The sequence below is a fragment of the Lytechinus pictus genome, chromosome 3 (assembly GCF_037042905.1).
Source record: "Lytechinus pictus isolate F3 Inbred chromosome 3, Lp3.0, whole genome shotgun sequence".
In the NCBI taxonomy this organism is placed as follows: domain Eukaryota; kingdom Metazoa; phylum Echinodermata; class Echinoidea; order Temnopleuroida; family Toxopneustidae; genus Lytechinus; species Lytechinus pictus.
The window spans coordinates 18233132-18258505 of record NC_087247.1 but is presented as its reverse complement, the minus strand read 5'-3'; the positions used below and the strand labels follow the sequence as shown (position 1 = coordinate 18258505).

General features: G+C 34.6%; 1 protein-coding gene across 14 annotated transcripts in view; it reads left to right on the top strand.

The window, feature by feature from the left end:
• Nucleotides 1-392: 392 nt before the first annotated feature.
• Nucleotides 393-25374, top strand: part of LOC129257698 (histone-lysine N-methyltransferase 2C-like) — an 83637-nt gene continuing 58655 nt past the window's right edge. For 5 of the 14 annotated variants that reach the window (XM_064096552.1, XM_064096543.1, XM_064096544.1 and 2 more), the window contains exons 1-17: nt 949-1083; nt 7903-8049; nt 11200-11237; nt 15445-15539; nt 16790-17161; nt 17394-17627; nt 18167-18297; nt 18494-18603; nt 18780-18884; nt 19737-19794; nt 20427-20607; nt 21233-21347; nt 21981-22174; nt 22559-22719; nt 23255-23430; nt 23904-24053; nt 24447-24569. In XM_064096552.1, coding sequence (XP_063952622.1) covers nt 8043-8049; nt 11200-11237; nt 15445-15539; nt 16790-17161; nt 17394-17627; nt 18167-18297; nt 18494-18603; nt 18780-18884; nt 19737-19794; nt 20427-20607; nt 21233-21347; nt 21981-22174; nt 22559-22719; nt 23255-23430; nt 23904-24053; nt 24447-24569 — 2250 coding nt within the window. In that variant the 5' untranslated portion in view covers nt 949-1083; nt 7903-8042. Of the gene's footprint in view, nt 566-947; nt 1084-7902; nt 8050-11199; nt 11238-15444; nt 15540-16789; nt 17162-17393; nt 17628-18166; nt 18298-18493; nt 18604-18779; nt 18885-19736; nt 19795-20426; nt 20608-21232; nt 21348-21980; nt 22175-22558; nt 22720-23254; nt 23431-23903; nt 24054-24446; nt 24570-25374 lie in introns of those variants that run through there. The other 9 variants (XM_064096554.1, XM_064096548.1, XM_064096545.1 and 6 more) reach the window with 7 other exon arrangements.

Genomic DNA, 25374 nt, shown 5'->3' with positions numbered 1-25374 from the left:
GTTTTCAACGACAAATTACAAATTAAGGATATTTCGTACCCGAAAAAATTTGACAAGCAATAAAAAAAAAAGGATTTCAACCACAAATTAAGGGTAAAAAAAGGTATTCAATAGCATTTTTACATTACAACAATATTTGAGTAAGTTGACGGCCAGTCGGAGTTCTCAGGTCTGTATCGACCCCGTGACTATAATAAAAAAAAACCCATCTGTATTATATCAAGAAGCAATTGAACACAAATCATCAGGAGTAACTCTTTGGTCTCATACCATTTTGGCCTTACTGTTGTAAGCAACGACGAACCATCTCGCATATAATAGACTTTATTTTTTATCTCCATATTATATTACAAATGACTTTTCTAGCCTTGCTCAATAGTCGATACCGCCCTTGTTTTGAATGTGGGGGTGGGGCCCTGTGTACTGTATATAGACAGCATGCGTGGTCGCTTCTGCTGTGAACGTCCAGGCCTCAGTATAGAGCATTCAGTGTAGCACATACAGCGAATACTCGTAGTATATTTCACCAGAAAATACCCTTGTCAATGCACCGAAAACCAATCCTGTGAGTATATAAATAGACAAATTTTTCCTCAATAACGACAAAACCATGTTCAGAACAGTCGATGAAAAGATAAATGAAATGAAGATTCCCGAATATGATGCGGCGTTATACCAATTTGAGAAAATTTCTCCAAATGTAGTATTATGAACATATAGTAAAAAGGGTCGCTCCGTTCACAACATAAGATTCATCCGCGGAAGAGCAGAAATATAAAATAGAGCTAATAAATATAAAATATATGATATATACATCCTTTCCTGTATATCTTTTAAATAAATGACACATTAAAATCATATTTATGCCTATTTCTATTCAGTAGAAAAAATTTCCATAAAGATTGGGGATCTACATTTTATCATTTAAATCTCCCTGTTTTGGAGGTCACATAGAGTGAAAAGGCATTCAATATGGCGGCATCATCAGTAGACAAGTAATCGTGATGAAAATATTCAAACCCTTTGTTTCTATTAATGGGCATCAAACCCCGCCTGATATCCACCTGCAAAAGTGCCACCACTGTAAGTTCTTTGATTTTGTTTAAGAATTTGTTGAAAATATTTTTGATATATTGTTGGTTTTGCATGTTCATGCAGGTAAATTCCATCGTTTTAATTAACAAATTACACGTCCGCTTGGCCGGGCTTTGACTGAGTTTGAGCGTGCAGCTAGTTTTTCAGCTTGGCATTCATTCATTGTTTTAACCTCACTCACTAACCTGGAATTCTGGATTGGGTGGATATGATTTAGAATTTGGAAAGCAGGCATACTAAATTATTGTATTTTATATTATATGACTGGAGAATGCAATTACCAGATTGCATTTGGAAACATGGGAAATGGAATAATTAACAGACTTAACTACATTAACAATAACATTCTTGGCAGTGGCTTTGAATTTGAAATGCAAAACCAAAATAATGAAGTACAGTATTGAGCTGAGATTTTACAGATAATAATATGCATATTCGAGCTGAAATTGAAGTGAATGGAGGCAGAGTAGCTTAGCCTTAGTCGGTTAGACTTAGATAGAGCGCATGTTTTGGATAAGATCGTAGATCTCAACGTGAGTCGTGATGACAAGGGTTTGAGTCCCGCTCATGCCGAAACGCGTCTAACAAAAAAATCTGATGCTAGCCTATCATGCCTAAGTATAGCATTGTGTGTTACTAGCATGATTACCACTCATCCACTGTATCCAGTGCAGGTATGAATGCAGTTGGAAAACACTCAGTCCATCGGAAAGGATGCAAATGGTGGTCCTGGGTAGGCCTATAGCCGAGAGTCACAACCTATGCACGTTAAAACCAATATGGCAATACTAGACCTCTAGCCTAGGCTGTAGTACTAGTAGTAGTAGTAGTACACTATTCTTCAAAGCGTAGGGTGTGCACCCGGTGTATTGCACCTGCATGTCCCGGCAAAAAGTCAGGTCAAGTCAATCTTGACGTTTATACCGGTATGTCATAATAATCAATATAATGATTGTGGGCATTAACAGAAAGACAAGACAGACAAGACTAATATGAGAACATGTCCAGCTGATAGAACATGATGATCAACCCTTTTCACATGCTGATCTAGACTCTAATCTATCTACATGTAGCCTATATCTCATATTTTATTTCAACATGATTAGATTAATGAATTCACAGGACTCTGGAGTCCTTCAAAAAAAAAAAAACACTCAAAAGGGCAAATAGTAGTAAGGTAAGCAGGGTTTAATTACAATTTACTTTTCAATGAAATTACTTTTTTTTTCAATTACAGTCAGGCCTACCATTTTGTCAATTACAATTTCAATTACTTTCTATAAAGTCATAAATGATATACAGGATGTATATCATTGTATGTATTCTGTATGAACTAGCAGACGGTACTAGCACCACCTATTTAACAATTCTAAGTTACAGAGAAAGTTAAGAAACTGACAAGATGCAGGTAATACATGTATTATGTAAAGAGCACGGATTTTGCCTATTACATGTAGACCCTCTACACTCTGATGCTGAAGCACTTGATCCATGAAAAACGTCATGAAATTAGATCATAAATTAAGTAAGTTTATTGTAAAGTAAATTGAATGTGATTAAAAGTACCGTAATTGATGTCAATTACTTAAAAAAAAAATTACTTTACCTTTCAAAATTTCAATTACAAAATTACAATTACTCAAAAATTTAATTAATTACATAATTGATCAATTACCTTGTAATTGAGCCCCCTAATGGTAAGGTCCCCTAAGAAAGCACAGTGCCCCTTGTCATTTGTCTGCGCACTTGCCCATCTGCGCGATTCTAGTAAACTAAAGAAGATACGCGATGACCACAAACTGTACACATGCAATACATAGAAGGATGTTCATTAAAAAATTTGACTGTAAATGGTGGAAAATTAATGAATTTCGGGCATTTCATGTGGCGACCTCAAAATGCAGCTGCAGCCATTCCCATCAAAATCCCTGAATCATGTAAAGTGAATGGGTGCGCATACATGGGGCACCATTATTTTGTTCAATCTGAAAATGACTGGCAGAGTTTTTTTTCCTTAAAAAAATATTTTATTTCTTTCAAGTTTGTATGAGATTTTTTGCACACTTATTCATAAAAGTGTCCTACATTCCTTTAGGAATATTATCAACTTAAAATTTTAGTGAAATGATAAAAATTCATGTTATCTTAAGTTAAATAATTCAGGTATGCAGACATTGGGCCCCTCTTATTTATATTACATGTACCTGTTTTTTAAGAAAGTTGGCGCGGCTAGCAAGCCTGCATATATGATAATGCAAGGTCTATTAAAAGTACTCCAATTTCAGGTCAAATTTGCAGATACATGTACATGTATGCTGGAGAGTCAAGCGTCTAAACAATTCAGGGGTTCTCCATAGGCCATTTCTGAGCACTTAAAAATTTAACTTACAACTGTAAGATTAAACATGTTTTCCTTTTTAGTCACGAAAATTCAGTTGATAGTGTTCCTTATATTTTTATTAGTGAGTGTGCAAAAAAGAAAATTTGAGAGAAATATATTTATATGAATTTCTTGGAAAAAACCTTGGCCAATCATTTTAAGATTGAACAAAAAATGATGCGCACCCATTCACTGTACAGTGTACATGTACATACAATTCAGGGAGTTTAATGAGAAAGGCTGCATTTCACAGCCGTCACATGAGATTCCTGAAATTCAATAAATTTCCACTATTTTGAATCAGATTTTTTAATGAATATTTGTCTAGATGTATTGCAGTTGTAAATTTAGACCTGTCTCTCTGTCAGGGATTCATGTACATGTATGCTCCGCTGAGACTGAGGCGGGTCGCGATACGAATATCGTTGATTGGTAATCTTGTGAGTCTTCTTTCAAGGGGAATTTGGGCAGTTGCAGGCATCAAACTGTCATTATTTATTGTGATCTTGGTCATGGAAATTGACATGCAAATGCTTTGTTCTCTTGTTTACGACGACTGAGCTAGCTGAGCTATGATGAGCAGGTTAAGGCGAAAGTATAGGTATCAGTTCACGTTGTGTAGTGTTCTTGTTTACATGTACAATACATGCAGTTAAAACTAACAAAAGATTTAATCCCAAATTTCCCCTCCAGGTATGCACAAAATTGCACCATTTAAAGTCCCAAAATGCAAAAAGTCCCTACCGTGGGAGGGGGGATACCCCCTCCCCCCTTCGTTCGCTTCTCTCCCTCGGGCTTGGTCGCAATGCTCCTCGCTTTAGTATGTCTATTTTTTTTTCAGGATTGAATATCACCCCTGTACATATCTATCGCACTTGTTTACAAGTTCTCTATCCACATGACATTAGAGAATTTGACTATTTTAAAGCATATTGCATGAAACAGACTTTGTATTTTGTAGTTTATTGCCTTTCCATTTCTGATATTGTCTTTCTGGAACTAATCTATAAAACAAACAAAGTTATATGCCATACCTGCATCTCTCTTGTTTTACATCTGATGTCAATGGATTTTCTAAAATAATTTTACTTCTCTTTATTTATTAATTTTTTTTTTCATGGGCACGACCTATAATGATTCAAGTAGCTCCATGCACTTACTGTATCTAGTGATACATGTTGGTACATATTCACCAATAAGGGTACACCTACATGTATGCCTACATGTAGTAGGCCTACTAGAGAGTACTTTCAAATGTTGGTTGTTTTATTAGTCTTTTGAACTATTTACTTTTTTTAATGATTTCTGTTGCATTTAATTGCATATTGATCATAAGATATCAGAAATTTGTATACTCTGTAAAAAAAAAAATGTAAAAGAAGAGGGTAAATTTGATTTTAAAAAATAAGAAATCGAGTAATACATGTAGTGTATGACACTGAGAATTTCATCAATATTATATACATGTAGGAAAGTAGTGCATTTGAACTCCCCTTGGAATCATTTTGTACATCCATGTGATTTCAGGTCTTCACTATATGTACAGAATGTAAATGTAATCAATAAAATATAATTAAATGCATATTCAGCTCTCATACTTTAATGTTCATTCCATGGCCTGTACATAATTAATGTTATTTCTCACAGTTATTTATTTTGGATTTCCCTTTGAATTTGGGGGATTTCCCTAAATTTGCATTGATTACGTGCACATACATGTACATGTAGGCTAACAGTTGATTTTTTTAATGATTTGTCATGATTGGGATCATCCTGAAGCAGAGTTGAAATTACATTTTATTTTTAGAGAGCCATTTTGAAATAAAAATGAGAACCATTTTTCATTTTACCGGAGCCATTTTCAGTTTTCGAGAGGCATTTTTTTTCATGATTCAGCGCATTGTTCATGATTTAGTTTATGGATATACATGTAGTTTATAAAATGTGGACATAGGGGTAATCATTGTATCACAGACAAGTCCTAGGTCTCATGATCAAGGTGAAATGTCATTTAGGGTCAATGAACGTAGTATTGTATCATTATATGAATGGTGTTTTTTGTGAATAATTATTTATAGTAGTTTTTAAACTCGGCACTGCTGCCCTATGTATTTCGAATCGTGTAATGCAGGATAGACTGCCCAAGGCGCTCCACTTGTTAAATCTTAAAGCTTATTTATAACAGAAATACAGTGCGTCCCACAAAAAACAAAACCAAGATGTAGCGATGATTTATTATAACTTAATCATGAACACAATAGACAAATGACCTACTAATGTAAAGCTTAGAATCTTCTCTTTCATTTAAACTTAATTAGATTATTCCTCATTCACGCATGAGTGAGCAAAAACAATTTGAAGAAAGGATACCAAAAAATTAATTTCAAAAAGAAAATCACATGACTAAAAAGTTTGATATCTGCTCTTTTATTTATTACGTTAATCACAGAAAACGGTCAAGAAAAAAAAGTTCTGTTCCCTCGAAACAATGCTTGTATTTCCATAATTTCATTAAATAAACGTGTTTTCACTAGTTTCCCACAGAAGCTATCGCACTGTTAACAAAAGTCTTAATGCCTGGCCGATCGTCAACAAAACGGAGTGTCGAGTGAGTCTGAACGCTATCCTGTAAAACCTCTTCATTTTATGAAATTATTGAAATTCAAGCCTTATTTCAAATAACCAGAACTTTGTTATTTCTTGACCATTTTATGGAATTGATGTATCAAATTAAAGAGCATATATTGAACTTTTTAAAAATGTGGTTTTCTTTTTGAAACCCAGATACAGCCCGCCAAGTGACTTTTTGATATCCCCTCTTCAAATTGTTTTTGCTCGCTCATGCGTGAATAAGAAATAATCTAAGTAATTTCAGATGAAAGAGGAGATTCTAAGCTTTACAATGGTAGGTCATTTGTCTATTGTATTTGTGATTAAGTAGATGCTAAATCATCGATAAATCTCGGTTTCGTTTTTTGTGGGATGCACTGTACATGTATACATGTGAAGTGAGCTTGACAAATTGACAATCATATATCTTAATGGAGTTGTTTGTTGAGTACATTTTTTTGATTTTTTTAACAAAAATATTGTTTGTACAGTATTACTAGTAATCACGAGAGTGAAGTTGGCTCAGTCGGTAAAGTGTTTGTCCGTGGAACCAAAGATCGTGGGTTCAAGTCCATCCCGGACGGATGACTGAAGCCAGTGCGTTGTGTGTAAACGTCTCTCCCCTGTTTCATAGATGCAGGCTATGTTACAGTGGAAAACACTCCATCCCTCGGATAGGACATTAAATGGAGGCCCCGTGTAGAGGAGAGTCACCACCTTTGCACGTTAAAGGAGAATGAAACTCTTGGAGCAAGTTAGCTTTTGTGAAAGCAGAAAAATCAAAGAATAAGATCAACAAAAGTTTGAGTAAAATAGGACGAGCAATAGAAGAGTTATGAGCATTTGAATGTCGAGATCACTAATGCTATGGAGATCCTCCCATTGGCAATGCGACCAAGATCTATGATGTCACAGATGAAAAACTCTCCCCTTTTGGACACTGAAAATATACCCCAAAACATCTCTTTTTGCTCATTCTAATCATATGACAAACGATTCATCAATGATATAATGTTGTGAAACCTCTGTACTTGTCCTCTCATAAAGAGAACACCTCACCTTGTGATAGACTCTATAAAAGTGAGAATATAAGTAAAATAAGTACTAAAGTAATGAGGGAGTTGTACGTGTGTGACATCACAGATCTTGGTCGCATTGCCAATGGGAAGGATCTACATGGCATTAGTGATCTCAATATTCAAATGCTCATAACTTTCTTATTATTCATTCAATCTTCCTCAAACTTTCAACAATATGTTTCTTTGATTTTTCTCTTCGATATGGATTCAGCTGGTTTCAAGGGTTTCATTCTCCTTTAAGAACCCACTGCAATGTAGGGGGAAACCCCGGTGTAGTGATCCACCTGCATTCCCCCATCCAGTTATATCGGGAGGAGAGAACTGCGGGTCACAGTTCTGTGTGCGCCCTTCTACATGTACATGTAGGCGACCCAGATTGGCTGGCTCATCCAAAAATGCGCCTTTGAACGTCTTTGACAGATATACGGCGCTATACAAATGCTATGCATCATCATCATCATCACTTTACCACTTGTTTGATATAAAAAATTGGTACAGAAATATTCTAACATTACTATTAGTGCTATTATTGCTTGACCTTTCTTTCTAAATCTCATTTTGTATCTTCTGCTTTTCTAAACTTCTTAAATGTATATACTCACTTATTGGTACATGTATTTGGAATTTAAACATGTTTATGCTAAATCAATGTGCTTAATATGCTGATATTATAAAGAAATCCTCTTTTTCATTGTAATTTATTCTCAATTTCCTCTGCTCGTACATTACCAATAATAGATATTGTCTCATCGGCCTCTATCCAAGCCCTTTCCACCGCCCTCTCGCATCACACCTACTCTGCCATTACCATGCTGCTCTACTAAATATCTAAGCTCTCTCTACTGGTCCACTAACCATATACTGGAGCTGATAATAATATGTCAGGTGAGATTGTGTTGTGTGTACAAAACTCTGTGTCCTTTCAATTCAAGTTAAGATTATTTTCATATTCCACATCAAATTTAACTGTAAAAGTTGCAATAAATGCTGAGAAATAAGGGGGGATGAATGAAGATCACAATAAACTTTAAGATCAAATGGTAATTATACAAGATGAAGTATTTATTTGTGTATATTTGTATACATGTACATGTATACAGTGTAATGCACCACCGATTACCCTGGGGTACCGTAGTACCCTTGGTACCATGTTCAATTCTCAGTCAGACATCGCTTCACTCTAGTTTGGCTTCACTGTAATTTTGATGCGGACTGAACTTAGCAGCCAAAATCATGCGAACGTGCAAGAGACTAACGAGTGAGCTGCCACAGGCAGAGCTTATGGTCGCTATTCAGTCCAACTAAATCAAAACAAAGTACAGAATATTCACCTCTCTAGACTCTGAAAATTGTTTTATGATACTGCACACCATGAAAGTCTACATGTGAGACTACATGTATGGTATTTACATGTACTGAGTGTATAGTAAAACAATCTTTCAGAGTCAAGAAAGAGGTGAATATTTCTTTGTTTAGTAGTTTCCAACTAGAACAATTTCAAGGAAAATAGATGGCTATTTCATGAATAGAAAGATGTAAAATGTGAAATTTTAGGAACTGTTGGGGAAGTTTTTCCCCTAGGCCCTAGATCTACATGCGTATACTAAACAGTTGTCAAAATATGTAAACATTAATGCTTCTAACAGTTGTTTGAATGACGTTTTGATTTAGCCCTAATTGAAACATACTTCTTATTCAAATCGCTGTAGCAATTCCCTATGTGACCTTGCCCTACAATCAGGTGTATTGCCATGAAAACAAAAATTCACAAATGGGACATAATTATGAATTGTTGAACAGCAGGGGGAAAAATTCCATGGGAGATAATCATAAGATTGCAGCTTTCTGACTTTCAATTCACTTAAATTAGTCCATTTCACAAGTACATGTAGAAGTAGATCATCATATATAGGCCTATAATTCAATGCTGAAAATTGAACAGAAACACTGCAACAATCATCAAAATTGGATGAGAAATAAAGCTTAATTAATTGACATTTCAAAATTTTGCATCTTTCAGTTAATTAAATTCATTCAGATTTTGTCCTTTGAGATATGATTTACAAAGTATAATATGTAAGGTGAATTTTTTGTGGATTTTTTTTTTTTCAAGGGAAACATGTTTTATACAAATTATGTATGAAAATACATGTGCAATGTACATGTATGAAATGATTTCATGTAATAAAAAATGAGAAAAGGGAAAATGGGGACATGATACATTTATGACCAGCAAACCTAATGCATATTCCTGAACAACTGACTTTTCATAAAATGTTTCTAACTTAAAAAATCAATAACTACATTTTCTTTAATCAGATTTTGGTGAAGATTTCAGTGTTTTGCCCATTGAATTTCTTACATGTATATAAAGGCAATATTGTCAGCCAGGAGTGAATGTGCCACTTTAGGTACATGTACCACATTGTAAGCATCCCTAACTGTAATACCAAGTTTGTATTAAAATGATTGTTATTTTTAATTCAACATGAACCTACATGTACATGTAAATGTACATTACATACATGTACCTCAGTTTCCCATTTTCTAATCAATTCCAACTCCTTGTTCTTTGATGATATAACATTGTAAATAGTGAAAACCTTCTAGAGAAAAAATGCAGTGTCCATCTGATAATGGATCAAAAGCAGTTTGATGAGCTGATTTGTTTTACTTATAATATATGTAAACACAGTTTTGTTTTAATTTTACTGGAATTTGCTGTAATTTTCAAGGACTACATGTACGTGTACATTTAAATGTACATGATAACGTACATTAGGCCTATGTACATTTACATGTACATGTACGCTGGGTAAGATCCATGTATTTGCAACATGTACAATGTATAATATAGATTTGCAATAATGGCCAAATGCCTTTTGTACATGTATGAGTGGAAGAATATGCACAGTATACATGTACTAAAGGCCCTGATGTAGATATGTACATGAACATTACATACTGTATATTGTACTGAACTATACAGAATATTAAACGTCCTGAAGAATCGGTGAAATTTGTTCAGAATCTAATTTACACCAAAGTCACCTTGATTTGTATTTGGATTTTTCAAGACATTGCTCTATGTATTGTCTTGTTTCCTTAAATCAAACTTATCATAAAAACTGTCGAATTTGGTGTCTTCTTAAATGAGAATTTACTCTTTGTACATGTATGTTATACTGCAGGACTACATGTACTTTAATGTGCATGTACATGTGTACTGAAGTTCATTTCTCTGAAAATGCCATTCCCTTAAAAAAAAGTATGGCAGCAATTTTTTATTACTATTTTTTTTGTATTTTACAATTGTGTGTACATGTACTGTATGTTAAAAAATCACTGTGCATCAAAATAATGCAAGGAACCCATAAAATGTTTTAATAACCATATTTGAAAAAAAAAAAAAAAATCAAGAGCAAACAACAGGAGAAAAAAAAAGAGAAATGCTTTATGAATCATTTCAGAGGTGTGATGGACAAAGTAATCTTGTCTTTGTTTTCATATTGTACAGCTAGTGACTGCTGGTCTATCTGGCAATTTTTCTCGTGCTTTAGTTTTAATTTGTTCAGATTACAAAAAAACTTCTATGATAATGATAATTGAATGATAATTTTATTAGATGTACAGTATACACTATACATGAAAATAATGCTATAGTCCACAAGCATGAATATTTTGAAATTTGAATTTAAAAAAGGAAAAATTATTTAGAAAATATCTGTACTTTGACTGAGTAATTAGCTCTTATCATGAGCAAATGAAACAAACCTTGGAAGTGATTTTCCCCTAAATACAGCTTTGTAGTCCTACATGTATTGCCCTCAATGAAAGTACACATACATGTATTGTACAATGTACAGTACTTTTCTTCCAGTACATGTACGGTATACCATCAAATCCATCATCATAAATAATGCAATCTCTCTTGACATGGATTTTTATACATGATCAGCTTTATTTTGTTCTCACTTTGTATTATATATTTCATAGAAAAGTGACAATAATGAAAACCACTTTCTCCCCGTACAGGACGCAGGAAAAGACTCGGCCAAAAGCCAGAACCAGAGGTGAGTTGAATTCTGTGACAACATTTCATGATAAATTCCCTGAAACCTCTCAATGTTTTCATTCATTTTTTATGCTGTTTAGCAAGAACGTTAATATTATATAAGAAAAGTAGAGATACATTACCTTTGTTATAAAAGATCAATAGTGGTCTGATGTACTGAAACCAGGCTCCACTTTATTGTGTGTGTGTGTGCGGGGGGGGGGGGGGGGGGATAAAATTCAAAGAATGTTTGAAATGTAGTTTTGGCATTGGGTTGAAATGTGGAAGAATTTGGAGAACCGGTCTCAAAGTGATGAATAAAAGTTTAAATGCTTTAACCAATGCTGCACATTAACTTTTTTATGGTGACCGGCATTCGAATATGGTTAACACAAAAAAATGTTTACAAATTTTGTTAAACATTTAAACTATATATCAAGAAGTGACAAAAAACACCTCAAAATTTACTGAACATTCCCTAAATTCATATTACCGGTATACAGCTTTGAAAATTTTTAGAAAATGAAGTGAGAAACTACATGTTCTCACATTTTAATTTCCAAAAATACAGAATATTGCCTAAGTTTCAAGTCTACTTATATCTACATGTACAGTACATCTACATACAAAATACACCAATTTGAGCATGTGGGGACAAAGGCACATGGTTTGGATGGCTTTACCGACATACTACTATCAAGAAAATAGAAGTTATAACACCACTTGAAATAAAGGTTTTTGTCTCACTTGCATAGTAGAGCGAGACTGTACAGTGTAGGCGTTGTCAACATCAAATCTCAACCAAAGGTTAAGTTTTTGAAATGTCATCATAACTTAAAAAGTTTATGGGCCTAGTTCATGAAAATTAGACATAATGGTTATCAAGTATTACTGAACATCCTGCCAGAGTTCGAGGTCACATGACCAAGGTCAAAGGTCATTTAGGGTCATTGAACTTAGACCATGTTGGGGAATCAATATCAAAATCTTAACTGGAGGCTAAGTTTTTGAAATGTCATAACTTAAAACATATATAAACCTAGTTCATAAAACTTAGACATAAGAGTGATGAAGTATCACTGAACATTTTTGTGAATTTCAGGTCACATGACCAAGGTCAAAGGTCATTTAGGGTCGATGAACTTGAACATGTACATCATGTTGGGGAATAAAAAAACAAAATCTCAACCAAGGTTAAGATTTTTAAATGTCATAACTCTGAAAGTAAATGGATCTTGTTCATGAAACTTAATCATAAGAGTAATCAAGCATCAGTGAACATCCTGCATGAGTTTCAGGTCACATGACCAAGGTCAATAAACATGGCTGTGTTGAGGTACAGGTGTATTTGTTTGTTGAATTGCCACCATAACTTATGGATCTAGTTTTTGAAATGTGGACATAAGGGTAATCAGGTACCACTGATCGTCTGGCACAAGTCTTCAGTCACACAATCAAGGTCAATTGTTATTTAGGGTCAATGAACATGGTATTTTATCATCATACATGTATGTATGAAGGCTTATTATATTCACTCGCGTCGCGTTGGTAATCACACGCGTTTTTTATTTTTGGCGATTTTTTTTTATTTCGGTGCGATTTTTTTTCTAACGGTGTCTTCAATGGGACAAACGTACTGGAAAAATAAAATGAAATTGAAATTCGAGTTTCGTTTTAAACCGGCAAGTGCCTTAAATAAGATGTAGGCCTACTCGACTACTGTTTTAACATAACAAATAAGCAAATCAGCCATGTGGCTCAACTAACTTAGAATAGATCCGGACTTCTACTGTGTCTTATACGAGGACTCCGAGTCGGAACTTGCCATATCTGCCACATCGATATTACATCGTATCATTCCCATATGCGGACATGCCTGCATGCAATGGCCCCAAGGCGGCCGGACCCGGCCGCGGTCGGACACGACGTGCATCGGTAGCATGGAGCAAGCTAACGTGAGTCGAGCTGGGTTAGATCCCATGTTACATATGAGGCGCCGATTGTACCAATATTATATAGAACAATTATTTGTTATATAATCATTATTTATTGAATAATAACTATTATTTGTATATAATTTACATTTTGTTTGAAAATAATTACTATTATATAAAATAACATTTCTAATTATATATAATTCCAAGTAATACTTCATTATTTGTAAATAATAATAGTTCGACATTCCATTATTTATAAATAATGATTATTTGTTTTTCATTATTTATAAGTAATGATTGTTTGTTTTTCATTATTTATAGATAATGATTATTTGTTTTTCATTATTTATAAATAATGTTTATTTATAAATAATGGTTATTTGTATATAAATAACGATTATTTGTATATAATGGCAAACTGTAAAAATCGTTTATAAATAATGATTATTTATAAATAATGGGATATTGAAACAAAATTGTTATTAATAAATAATGAAACACAATGAATTTTCATTATTTATAAATAGTGAGGTAGATATTTCATTATTTAACAAATAATCGTTATTTATAAATAATGGAAAACTCCAACATTAAATAATGATTATTTATAAATAATGAAAAACAAACAATCAGTATTTATAAATAATGAAAAACAAATAATAATTATTTATAAATAATGAAAAACAATTAATCATTATTTATAAATAATGGAAAACTCCAACATTAAATAATGATTATTTATAAATAATGAAAAACAAAAAATCATTATTTATAAATAATGGAATGTCGAACTATTATTATTTACAAATAATGAAGTATTACCTGGAATTATATATAAATAATTAGAAATGTTATTTTATATAATAGTAATTATTTTCAAATAAAATGTAAATTATATATAAATAATAGTTATTATATAATAAATTATGATTATATAACAAATAATTGTTTTATATAATATTGGTACAATCGGCGCCTCATATGTAACGTGAGATCTAACTCAGCTTGACTCAACTAGCTTGCTCCATGCTACCGATGCACGTCGGGTCCGGCCGCCTTGGGGCCATTGCATGCAGGCATGTCCGCATATGGGAATGATACGATGTAATATCGATGTGGCAGATATGGCAAGTTCCGACTCGGAGTCCTCTATAAGACACAGTAGAAGTCCGGATCTATTCTAAGTTAGTTGAGCCACATGGCTGATTTGCTTGTTTGTTATGTTAAAACAGTAGTCGAGTAGGCCTACATCTTATTTAAGGCACTTGCCGGCTTAAAACGAAACATCCCCTGTGAGTTTCAGGTCACAAAACCAAGGTCAAAGGTCAGTTAAGGTCAATAAACGTAGGCCATGTTGGGGTAATTGTTGAATTGCCATCATAACTTTGAAAGTTTATGGATAGAGTGAATGAAATGTGGACATGGGTGTAGTTGACAAGTCTTAAGTCACCGTTCAAATGTCATCTATGGTCAATGAACGTGGTATTATGTCATTATATGAATGGTGTTTTTGTGAATGATTATTTTATAGTAGTTTTCAAAGTTAGCACTGCTGCTATATTAAATCGCGTAATGCAGGCGAGACTGCCAGAGGCGTTCCACTTGTTTTTAAATGATTTCTGTTTCAGTTTCTGTTTATGGTAACTCCCGTAGGACCTCGGCAGGACAGCATTTTTGCTGGTAAACGCCAAGCTGGTATATAACCAATAACCTAGGAAACATTTTATGCTTGGTTAATCAGTCATAGTGGCTGACTTTATAGACGACAGATATTACTCTTGGGCCTTTTCATTTAAGTGGAGAGAATGGCAGAGTGGGGATTCGAACTCACAACCTTGCGATTATGAGTCCAATGCTCTAACCACAGGACCACACGACCCACTTGCTTTCAAATTTTGCTTTTGTTATGCACAAAGGTCAAACGTAAGCGCCAATTTATTTATAATGTTTCACATTTAGTTAAAAAAACCCATAATGTTTCAGCTCTATACAGTACTTATTTTGTCAATGAGAAAGAATAGGACCATTATGTACATCAAAGGTACATGTAAGGTAGGGCAAGAACAACTCTTCTGTTCAAGTGAATGTGTACTTGAACATATGAATCAACCATAATGTTTCAAGAGCACTCTGGTGAGTGGATATGAGTATTTTTTTTTTGGTGACATTAGATTTGATTGAATATATTACTATTTCAACATTTATGTGTATAGAAGTAATACTCTTTTAAGTAGATTTTACTTGGTTTACATGAACAAAGATTTTTTATGTTTTGATTGAATATTGTAGGTCTCGATGGATGTGGAAAACATTCCGCAGAGGAGAGGGCGAGGTAGGCCAAAACGTGAAACATTCAATGTCAATGAAAGGAGAAGAGGCCTCAGGTATGTGAAGGAACTTATACTGTACCTGGGTGGAAATAAGCAATGTCCCACTTTTCAATATATCTACATGTAAACCCTCCATGAACAACAGTTTGGCTGCTCAAATCTCCAGAAGTGCCTGCATGTGTTATAAGCTAGACATTGTGAAGCAATCGACCTCAATATAAATCTTAACCTAAAGGAAAAAGGGTACTTCATCAGGAAAATTTATAATTTACATGAAGTAAAATGAAATAAGTAAAATACAGAAAATTTCACAAAAATCAGCCAATAATTCTTCATGCCATTATATGTATGTTGGTGAAGCAATGTTATGCATTTTTATGTTGAATATTCAGTTAGTTAATATTTTGGTGTCATCTTTCTGCTTTTTCTTTGGTATTGTATCACATGGAGATACTGTCATTCAAGTTTTTTTTTTGTTCAAAGATTGTGAAAATAGAATTGATTACTAATTCATTACATAGATTTCCATTGTCATATTAACTTATTTGTTACAAGCAAGATATTTTTAGATATGTATGTGAAAAAATGAAATAGTGAAAGATTGTACAAAATGAGAAAGGGAAAGCAGGGACTTGACATCATCAGATAACCCACTGCAAGCTCAAAATATTTTTTTCCAAAATAATGCTAGCTTAAAAATTTATACATTCCTTATACCTATTTGATTTTGAAAAAAAATCAGTGTTATCAAAAAAGGAGATTTTTTCTGTTATCAAGTGATACTTCGTTTCACCCTGGAGAACCCTTGTGAAGTTTTAAATTACTTTCAGCATAAGTATTGAAAAAAAAACCCACTTTATTTCATGATGCTTTGGCATATTAAAATACCTACTAATTATCACTAAGCACATAGGCCTAAATTCATGTAGAAAAAGGTCAAGGGTAAGAAGTTCATATCAGGTTAAATTCTTTTAAAGAGGAATCAGAATAATTTTTCTGGTATTGCATAGCAATTTGCTCCACATTCTGTTATAACTGCTACATAAAGGAAATTGGGTAATTAAAAAAAAACATTTTTAGAACATAGTTGAAAGCTTTTATCTAACAACCAGAAATGCTAATGAAATATCAGAAGTAAAATCATTCCATGTGAATAAAACTTTGTCTCGAGTATAAACCATTTGACTGCCCACTTTTTTTTCCCCTGTCCATGTGGCACATTGACTAATGGGCTTCTAGAGACAGTTGGCTAATTGGTATAATGTTTTGACTTTGAAACTTTGTTCTCCATAATTAAATTGCAGAGTGGAAGATGGAGGTGAGGAGGAGCCCACGGATCTTGCAATAACTATGGATACAACTCTCAGTAACTTGGAGGTCATAGACCCCTCTAACAAACTAACCTTGGACAATGAATCACTGGAGGATGACCCAGAAGACGATGACCCCGGTGACATGTCCCATATGATGGACAATTCAGAGCAATTAGTGGAAAGAACTTGTAGCGACCAGTCACTGGTCAAGTCTTTGGATTCTTACAGTGCTGCAACGGACAGTGGTGTAACATCTCCCGAGCTGAGCCATAGAGGGGTCAGTCCGGGGCATATGGGAGGTTATGGGATCGGTATAATGGATGAAAACCAGTATGAGGATGATGCTATGGATTGTAATAATGGGTAAGTACATCCCAATGTCCTTAAACAGTTAATTGTTGAAACAAACTTTACACACCGTGTCCCAACCATTTCCACCGGTACTCGAATTGATTTCTTAGAACCAGTGCACCAAATTAACTGAAATATATTGTGACAAACTGTCTTTTATTTATATATTTTTATCTGTTGTCGGGTTTCTATTTAAGAATATCATTTACTCATTGCTGTATTTTGTTTGATTGATTCCTTCCAGTAGCACAGATCCAATCTGTTCCCTCTGCTGCTGTGGTGAGCGGAGCTTGCTAGGGCAGGGTGACCTGCTGCGGTTTGAACCCACCCCAGGATTCAACCCTTTCAGGAAACCCTTACCCAGGTCAAGACGGACTTATGAGGAAGATGCTCCTTATAATCCCCATGAGAGGAGTCAGAAGCATCTTACTTGGAGACGAGCTCGAGGACCCCCCAAGACTAATAAACATGGACAGGGGTAAGATGTCTCTTTTATTCAGATTTCAGATAAATTTCCAGCATTAGATCACATGTCGTTACTGTGTGTTTTGCATGGTTTTTTTATCTCCATCCAATTTTTTGTGCATTTCTGCTGTGCAGAATGGTGGGTTAAATGACTTAATTCACAGAGACTGGCATATCTCTGTTTCGTATAGGTTTTCAACACTACCAAGGTAGGAAGTCACAAGAAATTCTTGGTTTCGCTAATTTTCTTGATATCTGTTCGTTGATGACCATTCATAAGTGTTTTCAACTTAATTAACTCAACTGTCATGAAATTGCCATCTCGGTAACAAGCACAACTGAAATTGCTGTACTGACAATTTTTTAGTCAAACTAATTCAGTATTTTCATGGAGGTTACTATCAATGGCAAAGTTAACACAATTAAACAGGACCCTGTGCCTGCCCTCTCCCATAATTTGACTATTACAATTGTCAATATTCAGAAAGTGGGGGAATGATGTTTGCTTGTATGTCATTACACCTAAGACTGTCTGTATTTTATTTATTCCAGGGATAGAAGTAAATCACCTCGTAGGAGTAATCCAGATGCAATGAAGGACCCTGCGTTAGAGGGTGTGGATGAATTGAGTCACGTTGGCCATGCTGAAGAACCCGATCTCCATACTCTCTTTGAATCAACAGGTGAGGAGTGAAACACTTTTGAAGAGTTCTTCTAATTTTCAAAATGCGGGGAAATGTTTTAGATCATGCAGAAGCAATTGCGAAGTGTCCATTTCCTTGCTTGGCCTTATTCCTAGGATTAAATAGAACAAGTTTTAAAAAATAATGGATTTTATTATATAATTTCTCTCTTTATTATATGATATTTCCCTCGAAGGTCACACAACAGCACATCATTGCTGTGCTGCCTGGTCAGATGGTGTTTGCCAAAATGAGAACTTTCAACTCCTCAACGTAGATAAGGCTGTATTCTCAGGTATCACTCAGGTATGTATTCATTCCGACTCCGGTCTTCATTGTGTATCCTAAGTTTATTTTACATTGATAATATATCAGGTAATAAAAGTGTTTTCTGTTTAAACAAGTCTTGTTTTGATCTGAATTAATTAAACTCATTGTGATTACCTTCATTGTGATTATCATGTCCTTTTTCCCCACCACAGCGCTGCAGTTACTGTCACAGGTTTGGAGCCACTATTTTCTGTGTGGAGCAAGGCTGTAACAGGGTGTATCACTACCCATGTGCTGCAAGCAGTGGTTCCTTTCAGGTAATCCTCTACCCATTTGCCTTGTAACTAGACCAAAGGGTGTCATTATTGATTCTCATTGGTAACTTAACCAAGGGTCCGTGTCCTGACTAGACGCAAATTCTTATCCAAGTGCTGTGCTTCATTTAGATTAAAGAGATAAATGTAGCAAACAATTCATCTTGGTTCACTTTATTTTAATTTATCTTTTTCTTTTCATTTCCTTGCAAATGTGATTTTTAGCATTTTTGATTGCAAAGTATTACAAATTTATGAATTAGTTGGTTAAATACTTAAATTATGGTCTATATGTAAGGTAATGAAAGCAGGAAATATCACTAAATTTGCTATGAAAGGCTCTTTTTATATTAAGTTTAATGCTATCAACTAAAGTTTGCTGAAAGTAGTGGTTTGATGAAGTTTATTCTGGGTTTTAAAGATCCTTTTACATGCAGATATATTCTGATTTTTTTTTTAAGTCTAGATTTATTTTTTAATAGTACACATTTTTTTCTATGTACTCCTTTTGATTTCTGGATATTTGTGAATCCAAAATCAATGAAATTGTATGTGCATTTCTTGGGATTTTTCATCAACATTTATATTTGTTTTGATCGTGGGTCTGGGGCACTGTAGAGCTATGACTGGTACCAACCCCCCCTACAAAAAAGTTAAAGCATGCAAATTTTTTGTTTTCTTAAACCCTTGGAAATATTGTCAATTTCTCACATGTCCCATGTGTGCTATTATTGTGGAGATAATTACGATGTTTCTAGACTTTTAAAATTGAAATGAAGGTGTTGTCTTGTTGAGATCAATTTATAATTTCTAAAAACTATAATTTAATATGTTTTTGTGTTTTCCCATATATAGGGTATCAAGTCTCTAATTCTGCTGTGTCCCGAACATCTGGATTTAGCAGAGGAGAGGGGTAAGTTCGATGATAAATTTATGTACCACATCCATATCAGTACAAGAGAGAATTATTACTGATGCAGAGACAAAAGCTCTCATTCACAGAAAAATACTAAAGAAACTGGATTGTTTGGAAATAGCTATGGTGTTCGTAATATATTTGTTATCTTGGGCTTGGTTAGTTGTTGTGTAGCAAAGGTTCAAGAAATACTAGAAAGCCACAGTATTAGAAAAAGATTTGTCCAATCCTTATTGAAGGGCATTGAAAATCAAAATTAATAAATTGAGATTTTGTTGCAAGAAGGGGCAAGGTGCAATTTCACACTGTATCATTTAGCATAGTTACATAGAACATAGAGTTGTGAATGATAGTTGTATTTAAAATTCTATTAGTACATTCCATCATATTTCTTTCATTTAAAGTGGACAAGTTATGATTTATGATCTGCCAAGCAATCTTTTCTAGCTTTAGATAGTTTTGCATAATTGTTGTATAAGTGTATAATTTCTACATTTCATCTTCTTCTTTCAGTTAAAACAGAGGAGTTAGAATGCTCTCTTAGTGATTTACCAGAATGTGCTATTGTGATTTATCATTGAGTCTTATAATTTGTATAACTTAATATCTACTCATCTTATTCTTTTCAGTTGAAATAGAGGAGTTAGAATGTGCCATCTGTGACACGCCTGGTAACCTCTCTGAGTCTTTATTCTGCACCAGTTGTGGACAGCACTACCATGGCTCTTGCCTAGACCCACCCGTCTCCATCGATCCTGTAGTAAGGGCAGGATGGCAATGCCCAAACTGCAAGATATGCCAAACCTGCAGGTTAGTGGAGACTAAACAATGTGATCTGAATTCATGTTTACTTACATTGTAAATAACCCAGCATCAAAGCAAAATCACCTTCAGGACAGGTCATTTCTTTTGTGAGATTATGGAACAAAAATGACAAGTCTATCATAAAAAAACTTCAAACTGAATTTTGGCTGTATTAATTGCGATAATGTGTTTTGCAGGACCACAGAATCAATGTAGTTCATACACTTACCAAGTTCATATCATTGTATATTGGGCACTTTGAAGAGAAATTGTTTTCAGAGTAGTAACAAATAAAACATGAGAGCAGTTTTTTAGTGTAGCAGTAGGCTACCAGGGTATATGAAATTTCTCCCCTTGACCCTACCAAATAATGTCTAGAAGATTGATATCAGCTAATATAGAGGTTTTAAAAGAAGAAGAAAAAAGATTCTGCAGTAGACTATGTTGACTGTAATGTATGTTGTTAGCCAGCGGGATTTACTAGATAATGTTAAGCAGTAATGGAGCTCTGCCAACCTAGAATTGTGCCCATTTTAGTGCTTTTGTCAAACATGTCCCTTGTGGTGCTTGAGGTCTTTCGATCACTGGACCAAAGATAGGTGACAATGAATGATTTTTATTTATGTTTCAGGCAACCTGGGGATGATAACAAGATGCTTGTGTGTGATACATGTGATAAGGGCTATCACACATTCTGCCTGAAACCAGCTATGATCACCATTCCAAAGAATGGCTGGAAATGCAAAGTAAGTCATCTTACATGTAACCCTGCCTCTGGGCTGTTTCATAAAAAGTTGTTTGCAAAGGTATGCATGAACTAATGAATATATGACTGGAACATGGGAAACTGCAATGGGCTTGTGGATCAGCCATATTAAGCTTTATTTGATTTGAATTGAATTGAATTAAAACTGCATTGTTGACTGACTTTCTAATTAATATTCTTCCTGTAAAAAGTATGTTAATTGCTGCCACTCTTTGAATACAATATGCTGAACACTATCAGTTTTGCCCATGATATTCCAGTCGTGCGTAATGCTTTGTTCAATAAACCTACATTTTCAAGGGCTGATACCAGTGTAACCTTTGTAGAACATAACCGTATCCCGTAGTGTAATAAGTAAAGACTTGTATACAGTTTGAAACCAGTAACTTGGAAATACACTATAGTAGTCCCTTGAACTATTTAGACAGCTTTTTACATAAATTGTGAGAAAAATTTGTATATAATTGAAACTATCATAACTTTATTTTATTTTTCATATCCGTTATTTTAATTTGTTGTGTTTCCTCTTTTAAAAATACATTATATCCCTATTTGATTCTTTTTCTTGATTGAACTTGTCATTTATCTTTATTGTTTTTCTTCGCATTTCCAGACCTGTAGGGTATGCACTGATTGTGGTTCAAGGACACCAGGTAACGGTCCCAGCTCAAGGTGGCATCATAACTACACAGTCTGTGATAGCTGCTATCAACAACGCAACAAGGGCTACTGTTGCCCCATTTGTGGCAAGGCATACAGGCATCATACTACGCACAAAGTCATGGTCCAATGTCATCTATGCAATAGGTACGAATGGGTAGTATTGTTGGCTAAACTTGAAGCTGAAGTACTGTAATTGCTTTGAACAGTAATTTTGGGAGAACTTCACCTGTTTAACAAGATTCAGCAACATTATAATACACACTTTCTATTTATCCTATCTGTAGTTGTCATAGGCATAGTGCTTATCCAAATCAAGAAAAGTTGTCAGATCTGACAACTTGTCGTACAGGAATGTTTATGAAACCCTCCCCAGGAGGTTAAAATCAAGCTGAATTATATCGTAATAGATCTAGGTAGTAAGTTCTGACATAGCAAGCTAAGCGTCTAAAATAGTGAAAGATAGCTGAATACCAAGTATGGTGAGAAATGCTTATTTTCAAGGTAATATACATGTTTGTGCACTGCTAGGTATGTTCATGCTGAATGCGATGACAGGACGGTTATAAGCAAGTATCAACAGAGCAAGGCTGCAGGCCAGCCCATACCGTACAAGTGTCCAGACTGTCGTCATAGACCAAACAGGGGACTAGAACTAGAGAGGAGAAGATCGGCCAGCCCGTTTGAGGATGGTAAGTAATAAGGATATCAAGTTACATTCTGAGATGAATATGTCTTATGTGGCCATGATGCAACATTCCAAAAACCATGTTGACAGTATTTATAGGAAATACATTCTGTGCTTAAGAAAATAAGTACCGTGGGAAAAAGTAAATGGGGAGAAAATGTAGAAGGGACTTTAACCCCATGGGAGATTAATATCTTAATATTTTAAATGTGTTTTTATATTCAACAATTACATTTTTGTGCTATTAATAATAGCTCTTCATGTGAAACAAAAGGTGATTTTTTTCACTGATGCATCTTTTTTTGTTAAGAATTCTGTTATAGTGTGGAGAGAAATGTGTTTTTTTCTGTTACTTGTGAAAGACTGATTATTATGTTGCCTTCAAACCAGTGCTTTAATCCAATGAACCTCTTTTTTCCCCATGAAATTTCAGTGGGAGAATGTTGAAAATTGACTATTCCCAATCTCAAACTTAACTAATTTTGGTTTTGAAGATTTCTTTAACCCAATCTTTAACCCACCTCTCTTTTTCCTATCAGGGGCAAGAAGTCCTTTTGCCTCTAGCTCAAGAACACCTCCTCATCTTCCGATTCCTGATGACACCTCTCAGGACATGTCACTGAGTGCATCCAGTGTTCAGGAGGATAGTCTTAGTCTAAGTAGTATCGACACAGATTACACCATGATGTCAGACGATAAGAAGCCAGAGTTACAGGTATGTTGAGCCCTCACCAGAATGGCCAAGCCCTTCTGATTGTCAAGGAAAACTCCTTGAAATATGAAGAAGTTGAACAGTTCCCTTTTCTTTAATTATTGCTATTACTTCCCAATCTTACTGCATGAAAAGGGGTATATTAAAATTTGTATCTCTGTGCCAGTCGTCAGATGTCAAATCCTTTAAAAACAGTTGGTAAATCAGTTGCAATTCACTTAATACGATTTTGATACACGACAAATTTCTTGCAATATTTAATGTTTACATGGCTTCAGAGGACCTCTGTGAATTCAATTGTCATTCCTTTTCCATATTTGTGTCTTTTCGTATCACCCAAACAGTAAGATTAATACAAGTTCAAGACATTTTAGAGATATTAACAGCTATTTCTCATCACCATGTAGCGTAATTCATTCATAGACATGGTGAATGATTTGAGCTAATAACTAACATTGATATTTTGTAATTTTTAGCAGGAGTTTTCAGCCTCCTTATCAGGATCTAGTGGGAGTTTGTCAATGACTTTTGCCTCTATCACCAGACATCATGGAGGAGGTAAACCACTGGATAGACTCAGTCAGCTGGAGAGGATGGGAAGAAGAAGATTTAGTGGAAGGCCAAGGGTAAGCTTTCCATTATCTTGAGAAAGTAAAAAACTGTCCTGGATGCACAGTTGAAGATAATAAATCATTTGATTTTAGAGGACGGTAAATTAGCCCAGAAATGGTGTGAGAAATGAAGGGATGCAAGAGGGCTTGTCATGCGCATACGAGTTACACCAGTCATTGCCAAATAAGCTTGTCACAGCATGAAATCTAAAGCTGCCTGTTGCAGCGGATAAATTTTTTTGTATCGCACCATAATTTCCTATTCATTTTGGTTTTGCACAAAATGTTTCTTGTGTAACAGGGTTTTTTTTGGACGTAGGACTGTACATACCATGGGTGAAATCTTCTCCCTTCGACAAAAACTACTAGTCAGATTTGAAAAGTGAAATATTGTGATTATTGTTGCAGGGAAGAGGCAGTAGTAGCTATGCAGCTGTAGGAAGGAGGAGAAGGCAAGGGAGTAATGTTGGTGGGAGGAGAGGTCCCAAACCCAAGATCAAGATCGCTGCCCTACCTCCTGCATCACCACCGGTAAGTCAACTGATGTTAGTGAAGATTATACAGGGCATCATTTCATGAAGTTCATTTGCATTGACAGGTTGTCATTTGACAATTATCGTAGTAACAGTACAGAGACTGGTGCTTCTCAGCCAATCAAAACCAAGGATTTCACTGAATTGGTCATTAGCTGACAATTTAATCACTGCTTATGCCATTCTTGAAATGCCCCCAATTGATAATTGATTCATGTTTATATTTAATCAGTGATTTTACCTAGTTATGATAGTTTGTGATGTTTTTTAGAAAATGGTAGGACCATTCGAAAAACCTTAATGACCCCTTGTAATCACCCTACTGCGTAGAAACCATATAATTGAGATAAATAGTTTACCTAACGCTGCTAGTTCAACTTCATTTTGAATCTTGGTCACCCATTTCCAGGACCAGTGCATGCTATCACAGTATAGTGAGCAACAAGAATAAGTGAGATAAGAGGGATACTAACTTTGACACTAACTTAAACATCTTGTTTGTTTCATAAAACATGTATTTATGTAAAAAAAAACAGTATTTTAGCATAAAATATATTGTGGTTAGTACTGATTTGACATATTCAGAAGTAAATATCTTCACTGATCGGTTTTTTTTTTTGTAAGTGCAGAAATGGCTATACAATGACGAGGAAATGTTAGTGACTTTTTTCTTAATTAGCAAAAATAAATCCACTGCAAATTTTTACCTTAATAATCTTCCATTAAGGGTTTTGCATTAGCTTTGAAAATAATTAAAAGCTTCAATGCTGATATTACTTCAGCAAAGTCGAATGTAGGAAAAA